At 43.0% G+C, this 20118-nt stretch overlaps 1 protein-coding gene across 3 annotated transcripts in view; it reads right to left on the reverse strand.

Moving 5' to 3' along the window:
* The window catches only part of TPK1 (thiamin pyrophosphokinase 1), a 339092-nt gene that overhangs the window by 163069 nt on the left and 155905 nt on the right, over positions 1-20118 (reverse strand). The window contains exon 4 of one of the 3 annotated variants that reach the window (XM_054160983.1): positions 11379-11451. The exons of 1 other annotated variant lie outside the window; for it this stretch is intronic. In XM_054160983.1, the coding sequence (XP_054016958.1) occupies positions 11379-11451 (73 nt within the window). Of the gene's footprint in view, positions 1-7836; positions 7897-11378; positions 11452-20118 lie in introns of those variants that run through there. One more of the 3 variants, XM_054160984.1, reaches the window with a different exon arrangement.

Raw genomic sequence — 20118 nt, forward strand, 5'->3', positions numbered from 1 at the left:
TGGAAGAGACCTCCTGTCTCATCACGCTTGCTGCCTGCACTCCTAAGTAACAACATCCTGAACACCCTTCCACTAACTCATCAGAGACCAAGGATGGGCTCCCTGTCCTTGGGCACATAATTTGGGGTTGAAATGACTGTGATTGCACAGCCTCATCAACATTGCTTTCAAGGGCAGGGAGTGAATAGAAAGCAGGTCTGTACAATGTCCAACTCATTATGACACAAACTCAATTAATGCATCTTTGAAGGTGCAATTTCAAAGCCTGGCTCTCCCATCATATTTTAATTCAGCTTTTTTGGGTCCAGATGGAACCACAGAATCATAGAACCGCTGAGGCTGGAAGATCAAGTCCAACCACCCACCTAGAGCTCACAATCTCACCCCTACTGCTAAGGCACTACCACTAAACCACATCCCTCAGCACCACATCATCTTTTAAATACCTCCAGGGACAGCAACCTTACCACCTCCCTGGGCAGCCTGCTCCAATGCCTAAGAACCCTTTCTGTGAAGATTTTTTTCCTAATATCCACCCCAAACCTCCCTTGGCACAAGCTGAGTAGTTTCCTCCTGTCCTGTCACTTGTTGCACCTGAGAAGCAACCAACCCTTACCTTGCTCCAACCTCCCTTCAGAGAGCTGAGGTCTCCCCTCAGCCTCCTCTTCTGAACAACCCCAGTTTCCACACTATTCCTTGTAAGACTTACATTCAAGGACCTTAGCTGTCCTTTTCTGGACTCCCTCAATGTTGTTCATGTAGTGAGGGACCCAAAACTGAACACAGTATTCAAGGTACTCACCAGTGCTGAGCAGAGGGAGACAAGTACATCGCTAGGCCTGATGGCCACACTATTTCTAATGCAAGTCAGGATGAATATGATAATGTTCTTCCCTTTGTTCATCACTCAGACAAAACTCCCAGCACCGCAGGCTTAGGCTAAGTCATTTTAAATTAACGAATTATTGGAAGTAGGGGGAAAAAAAAGTCACATAGGAGAATGGGAGGGGATGTGGTGGGGAAAAAAGATAAATGATCTGTGATAACAAGATAGGAAGGCATTGTCCCTTCCATCACCTTCTGTGCAACTTCTTTCAAAGTGAATTTAACTAAAGGAGAGGCAGTGTAAACACAAGCAAGATGATTTAGGGACAGTTCATCTCTGTAGTATTTTCCAGTATTCATCAAATCCTATCAGATTTACCCTACGCTTTCAAAGCATCCTGACTTTGCCACAAAAAGTACAACACAAAAAGTGATAAATAGCACTCCCTAAGGAACCTTAAACTTCGTGTACTATTTCCTTCTTGAATCTAACCACTCATTGTACACTGGTGCCTCTCTCCTGCTCCACCACTGGGAATTCTGAGCTATTCCACAGCATCTATAAACTGTCAACCCATAAATACATTTTTCAGACTCTACAGAACCAAGTTCAAGTAGGACTTGTCAAAAAATGTCAAAAGCAATTATTCTTTTTCCCATATCACTTTATTTCTCTACCCATGCATCTGCTTGCATTTCAAGTCCACAAGGCATTCAGACAGAGCACTGACACAAAACCCCACTATACAGGGTTGTCCTGTTTTCTGGACAGGAAGGGACAATCACAGGAGAATCACTGATTTTCACACTAAATGATGTGTAACCTCTGGACCTTCAAAGTCCTAAAAATCTCAGCATTTGTTATAGGCTTAAATCAGCTGAGAATCTACAAATTCATCAGTTACTTCCCTTTATTAACTCTAAGAGATGAACCAAGATGTTATCATGGTTGTTGGGCTCCTCTCTGCAGATGATTGCCTTGAGAAGAACATGTCCTGAACACCCTTTCAGAACCCATGCCAAGACCCTGCTGAATGCACATCAGCTGTGACCATGACAATTGTCTTTGGCTTGGATGAGGGAACTGGGGTTGCTTAGTCTGGAGAAGAGAAGACTGAGGGGAGATCTCACTCTCTACAACTACCTGAAAGAAACTTCATGACTGAAAGGGTTCTTGAAGACTGTGATATTCCCATTTTCCTCCCAGCACGTGTCTCACTCCCAGTCTGGGATGAGCTCAAGATACTGAGAACGTGACCTTATTGAAGAGAAGATGTTTTTGTATCCCTCTAGAGACCTTCCCCCACATTTATCTGTACAAGCAGCTGTGGATGGCAGACCAGAAATGTAGTTCTGCAAGATGGCAGGTATTGATGGTACATTCACTTGCTCCAGAACCCTGTGATAAAGGAAGGATATGCAGCACATTCTGATGCCTGAACATCCTTCACTGCTGTCCCTGCTAAAATTTCCACTAGAAAACATATCTTAAAGTCCCAAGAAATATACCCAGGCCTGATCTGAAGACAGAATGGATACAGTCTGTCCCTGTGAGCACTTTTACCCCACTGAATTATCTAGGCACAGGCTGACATTTCACTTTTTAATATTTTTGAGGCAGGATCTAAACACACTGCCAGTGGATGCAGGGAAAGGGGACAGGACCACAAAGACCATCACAAGGCATTATTCCTTCTCTCTGTCCACAGCAAACTGCATAGTACAAACCCAGTGCTAAAAGTGCAGGAGACAGGAATATCCATCACAATTATTAGCCTGCTGCAAGCTCTGATGAGATGCCTCAATAGGCAGGTCTCCAATTTTTACTTCTTCCTACAAATACCATTGCAATGGTGATTAAAACATAAAGTATCTAAACCACCAAAGTATAGCAGCTGCATTTCACTAGATGGGGAAGAAAACAAAGGGAAGACGTTACCTGCATATTGAGATACCAAGAGACCACATATGGAGCTGGGTAACAAGAAACAATTATATCCCAGGTTTCATTCCTACTCTGTTCTCCTTAGGTATTCTCCTGCTGCTGAACTTAAAAGAAGGAAGGTCTTTTCAGCTCTTAAAAGAAGGCTCTTCTTGAAGGCTACATTTTTGTCAATTAAATGAAAATCTGATAATGTTAACTAGCAATTTATGGTGAATTTCCAGCTTCTTTCTTGAAGGGTTATTACCAATTAAATGCAAAGTAAATACACACTTAAATTAGTTGTTTCAAGTAGATTAACAGTTGCTTAGGCACATTATATATTACAGCAGCAGCTACTGCAGGAGTTGGACAAAAATAGACTTAACACCTGTAAATTCACTGTAAATGCATTCCAACTTCCATTGCAGTTATTTATGTTTTAAGCTCCTTTTATGATTTCCAATTTTCACCTGATGAAACTTCCATCCAAAGTTGGTCAGGGATGGGATAAACAAATCTCCTATTTTAACTTCAAACAAAAGTCACAGAATCATTAAGGATGGAAAAAACCTTTGAGTCCAACTCACATTTGAAAAGTTTGAAACCAGTAAAATCCCCAACCCCCAAAACAAGAACCCTGTACTCATTCCTAATGAACTGAAAAATCTTAATTTGGAGTTTGAGAAATGTGGTTTCCATGCATGTGTGCCTATCTTATCACACTGCAAGACAAATGATAGTAGAATTGATTTGCTGATGTGTCAGGGAAATATTTCTCTTTCTATCCAGGCCTCTTCCCTCCCCTCTGCTGATGTCACCATTATTTTTCTCCCTTAAAATGCTTACCTTTTTTCTATCTTTAAAAGAGTCTCTGCCTTTTCCTCAGTTTTCATTCCTCATTTTCTTCCCCTCACCTGACAATCCATTTTTCTCTCTTAACTCATTAACACACAGAGGACTGTTTCAATTTCTAATTATATCCCCAAATGTATCTGACTTAAGGAACTTCTATTACTTTTAAATCAAAGACCATCACAGCTTTTTCAAATGAAGGAATCCAACAGCACACCAGAACAGTAACTCACACTGGTCATGAGACTGAATGGATTTCAGCTGAGCTTCCTGCAAAGCTTCCTGCTTATCAAACCTTCATCCAACCCCTCTTTGCTGGGCACTGCAGGAAACCACAGAATTGAAACAGAAAAACAGAGCTTGAAATGCTTACTGCTGACAGTGAAAACAGCAAGAACCCCAAAAAAGTATTACAGTCAGGAAATAGAGGACATAAAATAGAAGAAGAAAGTACTCAGGAAGGTGAATATAAGAAATGCTATCGTTTGCAGAGCTTTCCTCACCCAGCTGTAGTTAAAGCTGCTAGAACTTGAGTTCTTTCATTTCCCTCTACCCCTCCTAGCAATGATATTTCTCTGCCTCTAATGCTCTTGTTTCAAAAATTACATCTTAAGTTAAATTCCCTCCTGGTTACATGTGAATACAACTTTTATCACCTTGCACTGTTTCTGAGAGCAGCTATAAAAGCAAACCTATTTTGCATAGTTGTGACCAAACCACAAGTCAGTACAGAAAAATAATTCTCTGCTCCAAAAGCTGCACTTGAATTTTCCTGCTGGACTCCCCCTCTGTCTTGGTTCATGTCAAAACTCCAAAGGATCTGCCACTTTCATGATTAAGTTAACGAATACAGGCAAGTTCAAATTTGGCAGGTTTAGCTCATCCTTCATTTCACTGAAAAAACTATACAAGCATGTAATTTTTTTGCCTGAAAAACACACACCATAGAATCATAGAATCATTTTTGGCTGGAAAAGACCCTTAAGATCATCAAGTCCAAACACTATCTAACTCTGCCAAGTCTGGTGCTAAACCATGTCCCTCAGCACCACATCTCAGCCTCTTTGAATCATCTCCAGGGATGGGGATTCGACCACCTCCCTGGGCAGCCTGTTCCAGTCTTTGAGAGCCCTTTCAGTCATGAAGTTGCTTCTAATATCCAACCTAAACCTCCCCTGGTGCAACTTTAGGCCATTTCTTATCCTGTCACTTGTCATTAGGGAGAAGAGGCAGCACCCACCTCACTCCAGCCTCTTTTCAGGTAGCTGTAGAGAGCCAGAAGGCCTCCCCTCAGTTTCCTCTTCTCCAGACTAAATCACCCCATTTCCCTGAGCTGCTCCTCACCAGACCTATTCTCCAAACCCTTCACCAACTTTGTTGCCCTTCTCTGGACATGCTGCAGCAACTCCAGATCACATAATGGTTTGGGTTGGAGGGAATCTCCAAAGGCCAACTAGTCCATCCACCCTGTTCACTGCAGGGTGGATGGACTAGCTGGCCTTTGGAGGTTCCCTGCAGTAAGCAAGGTCATTCTCCACTAGATCAGGTTGCTCAGAGCCTTGTTGAGTCTGACTTGGTAACCAACTACCTCCCTGGGCAATGAGATCATTGAGTTGAACCATTATGTAACTCTGTGATTAGGTTTGTGTTCCTGTTGCTGACCAGAGTCAGACTTCGGCTAGCTCATCGGCTCCCCCACAACTGAATGAAGCTTACAAAATGCCCACAGAGCACTGAATTTGCAGTAACATCCAAAGAGCCTGAGGTTGTGGGTTCTGCAGCTTCACTGGAAACTTTTCTAATTAGCAGTCCATAGGGATGGGCACTGAGCCTTCTGCTCCAGGAGCAATTTTCTCTAAAAAGAAAGGATGGATGTATATGTCCCACTTACATCTAAAAGACCTATTCAGTGAGTCTTCAACCACTAGCACCATATTAAAGCTGTCTCTTTTGTGTGAAGAGGGTTAATCACAAAATAACTGTGTTCAATTTCCTTCTCCAGATTAAGCTGTCATTGTTTAAAACACCTTCCCCCTTCCCCTCCCTTTCCCCCACCCTTGTTCCTTGCACTGCAAATGAAGTTAATTCAATACATTTCTATTTTTTAAACTTTTTTGCTATTTTCTCCATCACAGGCTGACAGACCAAAGTAATGACTTCTTTCAGAGATTAACACCAGATTAAATTTTTTAAAACTCTTGGAAGTAACTCAAATGTCTACTGCAATATAGATTCTACCCTTTTCCTTCCTCGGGCCATAACCAACGAAAGGAAGAAATAAATCTCATACCGCAACATAATATTAAAGTGAAATTGGATGCAAGACTAAAATACCACCAGCATTATTTTTCTTATATGGTGCACAGTTTTCTTGCATATTCCACTGTCAGGCAGTTGAGCTTCATCTCAGGCACTTGAGAGAAGAAAGAAAACAACTCATAACCTGCAAACTGTCATTTCAAACCTAAGACAAAAGAAAGACAAACCACCTCTAATAAAAGTTTGATCTCTTAATTTCTACACACTGTGTCCCAAAGCTATGAAACAAGCAGCAAAACACTGCAAAGAAAATAGAGTAAGACTTTTTTTTTACAAAAAAGGAATAAGAACTTGGTCAAATTGCATTCTCTATCCTACTGGATAAATGATGGCCTGATTCACATCCTAATAAACATAGACAGTGACTCTCAATGACCTTGGAACTTGCTGAATCTCAGTGATATTATATTGATCTTTCAAGACAGGAAGGGCTTCGCTATTTCTTCACTTTCAAAAGGAGTGATGTGCAACTCCAAAAAGCTAAACATAAAGAATGCACATGACTGAAAAAGATCTATGACTGGACAGAAGCATAGAAGATTATTTAGTTGCAATCCCCCCCTGCTATGCGCAGCGACACCTTCCACTTAGACCATCTTGCTCAAGGAGCCATCCAGTCTGGCTTTGAACACATCCAGGGAGGGGCATCCACAACGTCCCTGGGCAACCTGTTCCAGTGTCTCACCACCCTCACTGTAAAGGATTTCTTCCTAATATTCAATCTAAAAGTACCCTTCTCAAGCTTCAATCCATTCCCTCTCATCTTATCACTACAAGCTTCTGAGGGAGCTGGACTTGCTTAGCCTGGAGAAGAAGAGGCTCAGAGGGGGTCTTATTGCTGTCCACAAGTACCTGAAGGGAGGCTGTAATCAGGTGGGGGTTGGTCTCTTGTCCCAGGCAACCAGCACCAGAACAAGAGGACACAGTCTCAAGCTGCACTTGGGAGGTTTACGCTGAATGTTAGGAAGAAGTTCTTCCCAGAAAGAGTGATTGGCCATTGGAATGTGCTGCCCAAGGAGGTGGTGGAGTCACCATCACTGGAGGTGTTTAGGAAGAGACTGGATGGGGTGCTTGGTGCCATGGTTTAGTTGATTAGATAGTGTTGGATGATAGGTTGGACTCGACGATCTCAAAGATATCTTCCAACCTGGTTAATTCTATTCTATTGTATTCTATTACTAGCTTTCATGCAGGCCTCCTGCAGGTACTGGAAAGCCACTATAAAGTCTCCCCAGAGCCATCTCTGATCCAGGCTGAACAGTTCCAATTCTTGCAACCCCTCCCCACAGGGTTTAGAGAGGATCCCCATAGGGATCAGAGGGCATCAGATCCCCTCTGATCATCTTTGTGGCCTCCTCTGGGCCTGCTCCAACTGATCTAGGCTTCCCAGGGATGTGGTTGAGGCCTCATCCCTGGAGATGTTCAAGATCAGATTTGATGTGGCCCTGGGCAGCCTGATCTGGTGTCTCCAATGACTGTGGGGGCGTTGGACATGATGACCTTCGAGGGTCCCTTCCAACCCCATGCAATCTGTGAATCTGTGAACATCACCTACATAGTTTGAAGAAAAGTGTGTAGAATACTATGGGGGGAAAAAAAATCAATCTAGGAAGCAACTACACACAAAAATACCCATTCTAATTTAAGAAATTGTGAAGCCATATATTACTGGAAGATGAAAAAGTGTATCAAAGGAACCTTACTGCCCATGTGTATGCTTGCAAAGGTCTTCTGTACAGGCCCAGACAGTGGCTGAATGAACCTCTGGTCCAACCTAGTGGGACTGTCTGTCATGCTCACCATCACAAAAGTGCACTGAGCACGGCACCGCTTACAAATTTATGACATCTCTGGAACATTAGGACATTACTTTTGTTTGGCATGAATAGGAAATAGACTTAACTCAAATCACTCACATAACTCACTCAGAAAGGCCATCTTGACAAGACCTCTGACACACAATTCAGGAGTGGAAGCATTTTATGAAAGCTCCTGTTGAAAAATACCATGACAATCACATACAGAAAGCTTTCGGTTCAAACTCCTAAAATGCAGATAGTCATGCACTATTTGGCCTATTAATAACAGCACCAACCAACCCCATAAATCATTTCAACTTGATGAACCTCTGTTTATATTAAGGCATTTTCAATTAATGTATATCAAAAGAAAAAAAATAAATTACAACTTATGACTTGGTTTTAAGTCCAGGTGGGCCTGGGCACCCTCAAGATGGCCACACCTTGACCACTGTGTCCAGTTCTGGGCCCTTCAGTTTAGGAAAGATGCTGACTTGCTGGAATGTGTCCAGAGAAGGGCAACAAAGCTGGGGAGGGGTTTGGAGCACAAGCCCTATGAGGAGAGGCTGAGGGAATTGGGGTTGCTTAGCCTGGAGAAGAGAAGGCTCAGAGGAGACCTTATTGCTGTCTACAACTGCCTGAAGGGAGGCTGTAGCCAGGTGGGGGTTGGCCTCTTCTCCCAGGCAGCCAGCACCAGAACAAAAGGACACAGTCTCAAGCTGTGCCAGGGGAAGTTTAGGCCGGATGTTAGGAAGAAGTTCTTCACAGAAAGAGTGATTGGCCATTGGAATGTGCTGCCTGGGGAGGTGGTGGAGTCACCATCACTGGAAGTGTTTAGGAAGAGACTGGATGGGCACTTGGTGCCATGGTTTAGTTGATTAGATGGTGTTGGGTGATAGGTTGGACTTGATGATCTTAAAGGTCTTTTCCAACCTGGTTAATTCTATTCTATTCGGTTCTATTCTGTTCTATCAGAAGCTGGACTGAGGTAGGCATAGCACTTTTTATAGTTGTCAGAGATGTTTTCAGCAGGACACATAAACCAAGAGATGGCTTGAAAGCCTAATTGGTGATTGTCAGGTAGGAACAGCATGTTCAACAGCATAACTGAACTGCTTTGGATCCACTTGCGCAATGTGTACAGTAAGGGTGCTGAGACACTGCAACAGATTGCCCAGGGAAGCCCTGGATGCCCCCTCCCTGGAGGTGTTCAAGGCCAGGCTGGATGAGCTCTTGAGCAATCTGGTCAAGTGGAAGGTGTCCCTGCCAAGGGCAGGGGCTTGGAGGTAGGTGGAATCATACCCTATAATTAACTGTTTTTTTACAAAACTGTTCAGTCTAACAAGGATGCTTTAAAGGATTTAAGTTCCTTAAAATCTAAAATCCAATTCTGTATTAAAAATCAGGTTTATACAAAATACTGACATACCTGGAGACATTCAAGGTCAGGCTTGATGGGGCTATGAGCAACCTGATCTAGTTAGGCATGCCCCTCCTGCAGTAAGCAGGAGGGTTGGAGTAGATGACCTCTAGAGGTCCCTTCCAACCCAGCGCATTCTCTGATTACATGATTTAGGGATAAAAGGTAAATTAGAATAGTCACAGCAAAACTCAGTGGGTTTATATGCATCTAAATTACAACAACATAATGGAGAGAAATCAATTAGCATAGTGATTTCCTAAAATTATTACAGCTTTTGGCCTCAGAAAGCAAGCAGGGAGTATGACACTAAAACATGTAGTTGAGAAGAAGATGTTGAATTTAGGGAGATGTACAAACACTACCTCACTGCTGCAAACATATTTTGTAAATCTAATTACAGGTGCATCATCACAGACCAAAAAAGACAATCCTCACCCCATACTATTAAGGATTTCTGCAACCTTGATAACCATTACACCCTGCAAGTGTAATAGGGAAAGGAAACAGCTACAGCTGCAGCACTGCCTGCAAAAGTAAGCAGCTCAATGGGGTTTAAAAAGAAACTAGTGAAAACAGTGGACTTGTAAATTAGTTTGCAGCATTTAATTACAGATCTGAAGCAGAGGCTCCTCAGTCTACAGAAGGCTTTTAGAGCAGATGAAGTTTGCTTAGTGGAAAAGCCAAACTAGATTTTTAATAAATAGCATAATCTGGATTTCAAAGGGCACTGGATTCAACCTTTTACTTCTAGGCATAAGTACAGATTTAGTATAATTTCAGATAATGTCTTTGGTCTCAAAACTTCAGAAACTGAGCCTTGTTTGAGGCACAGCAATACAAATGGCTTCTTAAACTTCAAAGTAGTGCTTAAAAGGTTTCGATAATAGAAACACTCCACGAAGATGAGAAACAGATGAAACTGCAATGACAGAAACAGCACCACAAGTCCCCCCCCTGCTTTGTGCAGTGTAATTTCCAACGTGCTTCAAGTTCTACAAAGACAGCCAGTGCATCTGCTATAGGTTCTTGAAAGGAGGCTGGAGTGAGGTGGGGGTTGGTCTCTACTCCCTAGAAACAAACAACAGGACAAGGGGAAATGGCCTCACATTGCACCATGGGAGGTTTAGCTTGGATATCAGAAACTTCATGACTAAAAAGGTTCTCAAAGACTGCAACAGGCTTCCCAGGAAGGTGGTTAATCCCCATCCCTGGAGGTGTTTTAAAGAGGCAGAGATGTGGTGCTGAGCGACATGGTTTAGCGCCAGTCTTGGTGAAGTTAGAGAATGGTTAAACTCAATAATCTTAAAGGTCTTTTCCAACTGAAATAGTTCTATAATTCTATGACCTTTAAGTCTACTAACCCACAAGAATCAAACTCCTGCTGCTCTTGCAAGCACAGCCTGCTACAAAGGCAAGCTGGCACACTGAGGCAAACTCTGAAGAAATGACAGAAATCTGCTGAAATTTGCCAAATATGCTGTCCAAGAGGTGAGGGTAACATGCTGTGCTCAGCACTGGAGCTTATACAGACAGGCAGATGAAGTGTTAAATAACAAATAGTCAACTAAAAGCAGAACTTTGAGCCCTAAGCCTTAAGAAATACGAGTTTACGTTTATGTGGCTCACTGGAATCACAGTGGCTACACTGGGAATAAATTAATGTATGCAGGAATTCGTCCAAAAACCCATTAAGGAGGGCACTCCACTAGTGAAGCAGAAGTAGTCAGGGTGTAATTGAATGCTTCAGTGGGTGATGAAAGAGACAGGTGTCTCCATCTGCAGCTTCCTGATAAAAAGGGAAAGTCATATCATACAAAAATCACAGAGAACCTCTCTCCAGAAAGTCTGTGGGTGCCAGCCAGGTGGGAATCATGGGAGGTTAAACTTTAATGCTCTGTATCTCACCGAGCAAAAGAAGTCACAGATTTTTCAGGAAGTTTTATCCTAGTTTCTAGTTGCTATAGTCTCCAGCAATGTACCAGCTACTTTTTGAGCTGGTGCTATGAAACTGCACCCATATGCAGGACTGGGGCAGCACCACACTTCCCATGTTTACTCTAAGCACTACTACAGTGCAAGTCATAGCACAACATCTGAGCTTAGAAGATGCTTTCACAGCTAAAACCCCCAAACAAACCAGTGAAGCCAGAACCACTTAATGACCAACGGGGACACTAATGGGTTGGATCCTCCAGTGCTCCAACACACACAAGCTCATCAAAGTGATTTAATTTACCTTGACCCTGTAGTACTCCTTGACTTCAGGCTGAATGGAATCAAAATCACCACTGATGTAATCAGGCAAAAAGCTGAAAGGAAAGCAACAAGCAGTGAAACGAAAAATTAATCCATCTTGCTACATTAAATATTTATTTTCTCAAGAGTACTAAGGGGTACAAGCATTAATCTCTCAAGGGAACAGGAGTTAGTTAAAAACATGTTAAAACAAGAGTTGATAGGAGGTGATACAAAATAAGGTAACAGATGAACTGTAAACCTGGTAAATCAAGTGTCCCTTCTTTGCTGAAGGACCTACGTGTCGCTTAGATTCTGCTGCATCTCCTTGGGTCAAGGTAAGACAAAACTTGCATCTGTATGGTTCTAGGACAACTCTCAAATATCTTTCAAATGTATAAATCAGCAAAGTATTTGGAGAAGCATATCTGAGTGCTGTACATCAAGTCTCAGAGGACATAACCTGTCAGAAGGCGATGATGATGCTTATCAGTCACCTGGCAAGCCACAAATGTTTCAGAGATTTGTATTTCAGTCGTTGCTGATGTCACCTGATTTCTGCTCTTCTCCTTGATGATTAAAAATACTCCCCTCAAAACATGGAAGCCAAATGCTCAAGTAATTCTGAAGTCATATTTTGGATGTGCAAAACATGCATGAACTTGATTTCAAATCCTAACCATCACTTGAACAGCAATATTGCTGCGAAGCACACGGGACTGATGCTGTGGTATCCACCTCAGCTTGCTTCCCATTGCTTTTTAAAAATTGCTGAATGCCTCAAAATATCTGCTGGATAGATTCTAACCAAATTCATCATGAAATTACAACTGTGCTACAGGAAAGAACAGCTTAAGAATATTTTTGTAGGAGAAAAATCAACAATACACCCCCACCCCTCCCAGAAATATGGCTTGCACGGTTCCTGGAGCTTTAAGCAGCAGCTAAGACGACAGGTGGAAATGTGGCTACTCTTTCACTAGATAAGGCTGAACTAGGCTTCACAATTAAAACTGTGATTTTAGTGTTTTCTAATAAATTCAATACATAACTCCTCTTCTCCAAGCTTACTCTACTTTACTGAGGGGAATGAGAATTCATCAAGCAAATTAGTTTACAGCCCAAGCTGCGTAACGAAATACCGGGAGCAGCATATTGGGCCATATTTTTCTTTTACGTGATTTTAGAAAGATGCTGCAGGGTCTCCAAACCCACTGCATCAGTAAGACCTAAACAAATGCTGTGCTCTGGCCCTGTTCAAAGATTTCAAAGGAGACGTGTGGTCACTGGCTGTCATTTCCTTTGAAAACTGAGAGCTGCTTCAGCAGAAGCTGGTAAGTAACAATTGTTGCGAGCTAGTTTGCATGGCATTCAACCATGGCATTTCAAATCCACTGCTCTCTGCTCCTACTGTGGCTGTTATCAAAGGAGATGTTCTAAAAATAACCCCTCCAAAAGTGATGCTCCCACAGGCAGGGCAGGGGGAAAGGCAGTCCCTTCTGCATCCTCATCAAGGACACAGAATGCTACTAAAAATGCTTCAGTGCTTTGCTTTCCATGGCTAAATCACTGCAGTTCAAAACCAGCAAACACTGAACAGAAAATCAGATTTGCTCTTTCATTATGAGACTGACCTCAAGGTAAAGACTGCTTGCAACACTGAAATTTAAAATCACTGCCTTTTTACCTTTCTGCAAACTTTCTAATGGCATACTGATCACCCAGCATTCTGTGCTGGGTTAGGAACTGGCTGGAGGGCCAAGCCCAGAGAGTGGTGGTGAATGGTGCCACATCCAGCTGGCAGCCAGTCACTAGTGGTGTCCCCCAGGGATCAGTGCTGGGCCCCATCCTGTTCAATATCTTTATCGATGATCTGGATGAGGGGATTGAGTCAGTCATCAGTAAGTTTGCAGATCACACAAAGCTGGGGGCAGGTGTTGGTCTGTTAGAGGGTACGAGAGCTCTGCAGCGGGACTTTGAAAGGCTGGACAGATGGGCAGAGTCCAAGGGCATGAGATTTAACACATCGAAGTGCCAGGTTCTACACATTGGCCACAACAACCCCATGCAGAGCTACAGGCTGGGGTCAGAGTGGCTGGAGAGCGGCCAAGCAGAAAGAGACGTGGGGGTACTGGTTGATAGTAGGCTGAACATGAGCCTGCAGTGTGCCCACGTGGCCAAGAAGGCTGATGGCATCCTGGCCTGTATCAGGAACAGTGTGGCCAGCAGGAGCAGGGAGGTCATTCTGCCCCTGTACTCAGCAGTGGTTAGGCCACACCTTGAGTCCTGTGTCCAGTTCTGGGTCCCTCAGCTAAGGAAAGATGTTGAGATGCTGGAACGTGTCCAAAGGAGGGCAACAAAGCTGGGGAGGGGTTTGGAGCACAAGCCCTGTGAGGAGAGGCTGAGGGAGCTGGACTTGCTTAGCCTGGAGAAGAGGAGGCTTAGGGGAGACCTTATTGCTGTCTACAACTACCTGAAGGGAGGTTGTAGCCAGGTGGGGGTTGGTCTCTTCTCCCAGGCAGCCACCAACAGAAAAAGAGGACACAGTCTCAAGCTGCACCAGGGGAGGTTTAGGCTGGATGTTAGGAAGAAATTCTTCACAGAAAGAGTGATTGGCCTTTGGAATGGGCTGCCTGGGGAGGTGGTGGAGTCACCATCACTGGAGGTGTTTAAGAGGAGACTGGATGAGGCACTTGGTGCCATGGTTTAGTTGATTAGATGGTGTTGGGTGACAGGTTGGACTCGATGATCTCAAAGGTCTTTTCCAACCTGGTTAATTCCATTCTATGCTAATTCCATTCTATGCTAATAAGCCTTAAAAAAAATAATCCAGGTAATCTCTTTAATTTTCCTTTCTTTTCCTTCTGACCTCACTTTACATGTTACTGTGGCGGCCCTGAGTGCAAGCCCTGGATGTGTTCCAGCAGGTTAGGCAGGAAAAACAGCCAGTTGTCACAGAGAGCCAACTAGGTATGACACACACATCCACTCTGATGAAAAAGCTAGTGTCTTAAAGTTGTTTATCTTACTGAAATGTAGCACATAAATCCAAAAGTGTCTTTGTAATTTTTTTTCTCTGCAGTAACTTCAGACTGCAGTGCTTTTAAATAATCAGCCACTTCTCCTGAGTGCTTCAAGAGGCATAACCAGGAGCAGAATAAGCCAAAAAAGTATCTTCTCTGAATCAAATACTTGTGCACAGCTTTTTCCCTCATCCAAAGTGAAACCATTTCAATGACAAAAGCTCGCTGAACCCTGTGGGAAATTTTGCAAGCAAAGCAAATAAGAATCCTGGTTGCACTTCCCATGTGCTGTGCCAGGACTCCTGGATACACCTCCTGTAGGTGTCTCCTCTGCCAGGAAGCATTAATGTCCATTTTCAAAACATCCTCTCTAAATGGTTCATCTGTAGCCACCCCAAGCCAGAAATGTCTAACAGAGAGTAAGGAATCATGGCTGGGAACTTCAAGGTTTCTCAGAGACTAACCCTCACATGAATGAACACAGCCTCTTCCTGGAAGACCATCAGTTCTTCCTTCTCTTGTTCCAACCTCTGACAAACACCAGAAACAAGGAAAATGCATAAAGGTACTCCTGAGGAATCCAAAATGCATCCCTCACAATAAAGGCTCAGCTTGCACTGCCTGCTCCGCAAACGCCGTGAAACATTTCAGCTTAAGAGGATGGCTGCTCTTTGTAGTTCATTGACAAAGCAAGCCAACAAAAACAAGCCAACATTTAGCCACGAATCAATAGCTACATTTGGCTTGAGTTCTGCAAAACAAACTGCCAAAATCAGGTGAGCAGAATTTAGTGAGAGCTCTGCTCTTCTCCAATTAACATGAGAGAAGAAGAGTTATTATGCGTAGAGTAGTCCTAGGACAACTAACCTCAGAGGTCAGCCCTATTTGATAATGAAAAAAAGGGAAATAGTTGACATACAAATTTCATATATTTATATACAAAAGCCCATACTAAAGTGACTTAAGAACATTTTGTGTTAACTCGTTTTCACTTGGTTTTGGTCCACTTCTGTATTTACTCCAGAGCACAGAACAGGCTCTGGAGAAGCCCATACCGGTCTTAATTCTATGTGAGTGGACACGAGATCTTGGGTGACAGGTTGGACTTGATGATCTTTGAGGTCTCTTCCAACCTTACTGATTTTATGATTCTATGATAAGTTATGTCAGAAAAAGTAAAAGGAAAGGCTCCTCCATAAAATTTGAAATATCAGCCCTTATGAAAGCATGAACTAAAATCAGGTATTATATTAGTCTAACCCATGACTTCCCACCCTCTGACCTCTAATTCACAAGTAATTCTTATTCTGCAGCTTAACCATACTGAAGATGACATACATGGCACACATGCTTTAAGGAAGGGGAGCTATCTTTTTGCCTGTGATGGCAAAAGATGTCTTCAATTCCTCTTCAAAGTGCAATTAACAATTTGAATTTCTAAGCAGTCCAGATGATGCAGTCTACTGCATTGCAGAACCATCTTTTACCACTCTCATTAGCTCTTAATTATCACTATGCATATAAGGTCATGACTAGCTCAGCTGGTTTGATCCTTTGCTGCTTTACCCTGGCATTTATCAGGAGTGAGCCAGATCCATAATCCTAATGGGACCCAAAGTATAAAATCCGTGTGAGATCAGCCTAGCATACCAAACCATTTCTAGAGCTGTCAAGCAGCATAATGCCAAGAACTGAGCAATAAAAACATCACAGAGTCTTTGGGTCAGCCAGAGCTTTACTTTCTCTTCATTTCTCATCCTCTTTCCCTTTTTTTGGGGAGTTGCTCTTCTGGTTTGGTTTTCTCTTTTGTCATCAGGGCATTGTAGAGACATGCAGCATCCATCTAAAATGAGCATGGAGTCAGGAGGGCCAGGACTGCTTCAGGTAAGGACCTGAAAGCAGATCCATATTAGACTGCTTATGTTTCATATGGAACTTAAAAAAAAAAAAATTCAGAGTTTCAATATGAAGCTTTTAAAAGCTTAGCTAGCTTAGCAAGAAAAACCAGCACAACTTCTCAGAAGTTTTGAGATGAATCCCAGCTAGAGGATTTATCCAAATTTGATATAGGCTGAATGTTGACTGAACAGTTTTGTGAACTCCCAGAATGCTGTGCTGAAGGAATAAGATAAATTTTCACAAGTTTGGCACCATTTCAAGGAAAGTTAATCACAGAATGGTAGGGGCTAGAAGGGACCACTGAAGATCAAGTCCAATGCCCCTGACAAAGCAAATTCACCTAGGGAAGGTCAGACAGGAATGCATCCAGACAAGTCTTGAAAGTCTCCAGAAAAGGAGACTCCACAGCCTCTCTGGGCAGCCTGTTCCAGCCCTCTGATGCCCTCACAGTAAAGAAGTTTCTCCTCTTGTTGAGGTGCAACTTCCTGCATTCCATGGCCCCTTCTCCTACCACAGGACATCACTGAAAAGAGACTGCCAACTTCTTCCTGACACCCACTCCAGGTTTCTCAACCCTTCCTCTTCAGACAGATGTTTCTGTCCCTTCATCATCCTCCTAGCCTCCATTGAACACTCTCTATTATATCCTGTGCCTCATGAATTGGGACACCTGGAACCGGATTCAATACTCTGGATGTGATCACACCAGAACAGAGCAGAGGGGGAGGAGAAACTCCCTTGACCTGCTGGCCCCACTCTTTTTAATGCACCCCAGGATAGCATTGACCTTTGTGGTCACAAGGGCACATTGCTGTCCCGTGGATATGTTACTGTCCACCAGGACTCCAAAGTCCTACTCTGTGGAGCTGCTTGCCACAGGTTAACCCCTAATCTTTACTGGCACATGGTGGTGTTAATTGAACTTTAGTCACTGGTACCAATACCCAGTAATTAACTCTGGTAGTAGACATGAGTTACGAATTAAATAAAACCTATTTAAACTCTGAGGTTCTCATGCCAAGTAAGCAAAACTCTGCCTTTTGCCCTCAAGAAACCCATCTAATGGATATAGCTTAATTCAAGAGGCATTTTATTTTTAAGCTTTTAAGACTAATGAAGAGCATGTGAAATTTAAAACCTCAGAATAGCTGGTGCTTTATTCACTCACTTGATAAATTCAGGGTGGAGTGGTAAATATGCCTCTTTATACAGTTATGAGAAAGAAAAAACAACCCCAACCCAACCCATCACACTTTAGCAGTCTATAATAAAAAACTGTGCTGCCTCCTTAAATAAATTGCCTGGCATAACTGCTCAGTCCTATCATTAATTCAAAGTTACAGTTTCCTAGTACTATTGACTTTTCTTCTGATGTAGCTCCTTTAGCACATAATTGTCTGCAATTAACCTTTATTAAACAAATGTTAACATCAGAGACATGAACATTTAAAGGCAGTATCTGTGGTACCCTTGGCTTCCTTCAGTTACAGCACAGAAAGCAAACCCAAGCAGACAGGCGATACATGTCCCAGTTCTATCTGAGGGTTCAGAGCGGGTTCCTCACGCTTTTTACTACTAAAAATACGTTTCAAAACCAGTGCCTTTTACCCTGGACTTATAGACAACACACAAGTTGCTTCCCAGCAGAAAAAAATACAGTGAAGGTAAAATACTGCAGACATACAGGTACATACAGGCCTCAAAATGAAGATATGTTAAGACATTGTGTTAGGTTTTGGGACCCTCACTACAAAAAGTGCATTGAAGTGCTGGAGTGGATCCAGAGAAGGGCAGTAAAGCTGGTGAGAAAGGTCTGGAGATCAGGTCTGGTGAGGAGTCACTGAGGCAACTGGGGTTGTTTAGTTTGGAGAAAAGGAGACTGAGGGGAGACCTTCTGGCTCTCTACAGCTCCCTGAAAAGAGAATGGAGTGAAGTGGGGCTTGGTCACTTCTTCCTAGTAACTAGTGATAGCACAAGAGGAAATGGCCTCAGGTTGCACATGGGGAAGTTTAGGTTTGGTATTAGGAAAAATTTCTTTCCAGCAAGAGTGGTCAGGCATTGGAACAGGCTGCCCAGGCAGATGGTGAAGACACTGTCCCTGGAGGTGTTCAAAAAACATGGGGACATGGCACTTCAAGACATGTTTTTGGGGCATGGCACTGTCGGGTTGATGGTTGGTCTTGATGATCTTAAGACATCTTTTCCAGTCTCAATTGATCCTATGCTTTGAAGACTTCAGAAGCAAAGTCTTTCATAAGTACCCAGTAGCTGGGAATACAGAAAATAAACCACTCCATTATTATTTTAGGATAAATATTAGAACCACAGTTTCACAAAAGCAAAGAAACAAACAAAACCCCCAACACCAACACCACCTAAAAAAAAAACAACCCCCAAAACCCCAAAATCAAAATCAAAAACAAATAACACAAAAATTAAGGCTCCAAATGTGTATTTGCTAACTGTTAAGATGCCTTTCCAGCTTGTCTCCTTCTCTGGAGACATTCAAAGCCTGCTTGGATGCTTTCCTGTGCAACCTGTTCTGAGCGACACTCCCTGCAGGGGGGCTGGACTGGATGATCTCTAGAGGTCCCTTCCGACCCCAACCATTTTGTTATTTTTGTCCTCCTAGCTGTTGGTCTTGACTATAAGGGTGAGTGAGGGCTGTTCTCATTGGAAAGGTGAAGTCTCTGTAAACCTGGCCAAAGAATATTGTTAACTGCTGTGAAGATCTAAGTGCCCTTTTAATTCCCAGAGACAGGTAAAACACAAGTAGATGCCATTTATGTTTTGACACAAAGCAGCATACTCAGATGCCTCAGATGCCAGTTGCTAGGGAAAGAAGAAATGTCAGACTGTGAAATAACTCCAGAATTAACATCTATTTAATCTAGAAAGACCTTCCTGGTGTTACCTACAATGTTACCACAAGTAAGGGTCACACCTGAACCAAAGAAGGCAAATAAAAAATACCAATATAATTAATGAGGTTAAAACTGACCATTAAAAAAAAAAGGCATTTTGTTTTGGTTCCCCTGGAACAGAGCACACAAAGGATTCCAACAGTTATTATAGTTGTTACAGAATCATAAGATGGTAGGGTTTGGAAAGGACCTCCAGAGATCATCTAGTCCAAGCCCCCCGCCAAAGCAGGATCACCTAGGGAAGGTCACACAGGAATACATCCAGGTGGGTTTTGAAAGTCTCCAGAGATGGAGACTCCACAACCTCTCCAGAAAGCCTGCTCCAGGGCTCCAGCAGCCTTACAGTAGCTTCTCCTCATGTTGAGGTGGAACCTCCTGCGTTCCAGCTTCTATCCATTGTTCCTTGTCATATTAATGGGCACCACCAAAAAGAGACTGGCATCTTCATCTTGACACCCACTCCTCAAATATTTATAGACCTTGATAAAATCTCTTCTCAGCCTTCTCAAGACTAAATGGCCCCAGGTCTCTCAGCCTTTCTTCAGGGAAGAGATGTTTGAGCCCTTTAATCATCATGTAGCTCTCAAATGAACTCCCTCCAGTAGATCCCTTTTTCTCTTGAACTGGGGAGCCCAGAACCAGACACATTATTACAGATGTGGTTTTGCCAGGGCAGAGTAGAGGGGGAGCAGAACCTTCCTAGAACTGCTAGGTACACTCTTCTTGATGCACTCCAGAACACCATTTGCTCCCATGGCCACAAGGGCACATTGCTGTCCCATGGGTAACAGAGTCAACTAGGATTACAAGTTCTTTCTCTGTGCAGCTGCTTTCCAGCAGGATGACCAGTTAAAGCACAGTCCTTACTTCCTCCACTCTCTATTTCCCAGTCAAG

Source organism: Dryobates pubescens, chromosome 4 (assembly GCF_014839835.1).
Source record: "Dryobates pubescens isolate bDryPub1 chromosome 4, bDryPub1.pri, whole genome shotgun sequence".
Classification (NCBI taxonomy): domain Eukaryota; kingdom Metazoa; phylum Chordata; class Aves; order Piciformes; family Picidae; genus Dryobates; species Dryobates pubescens.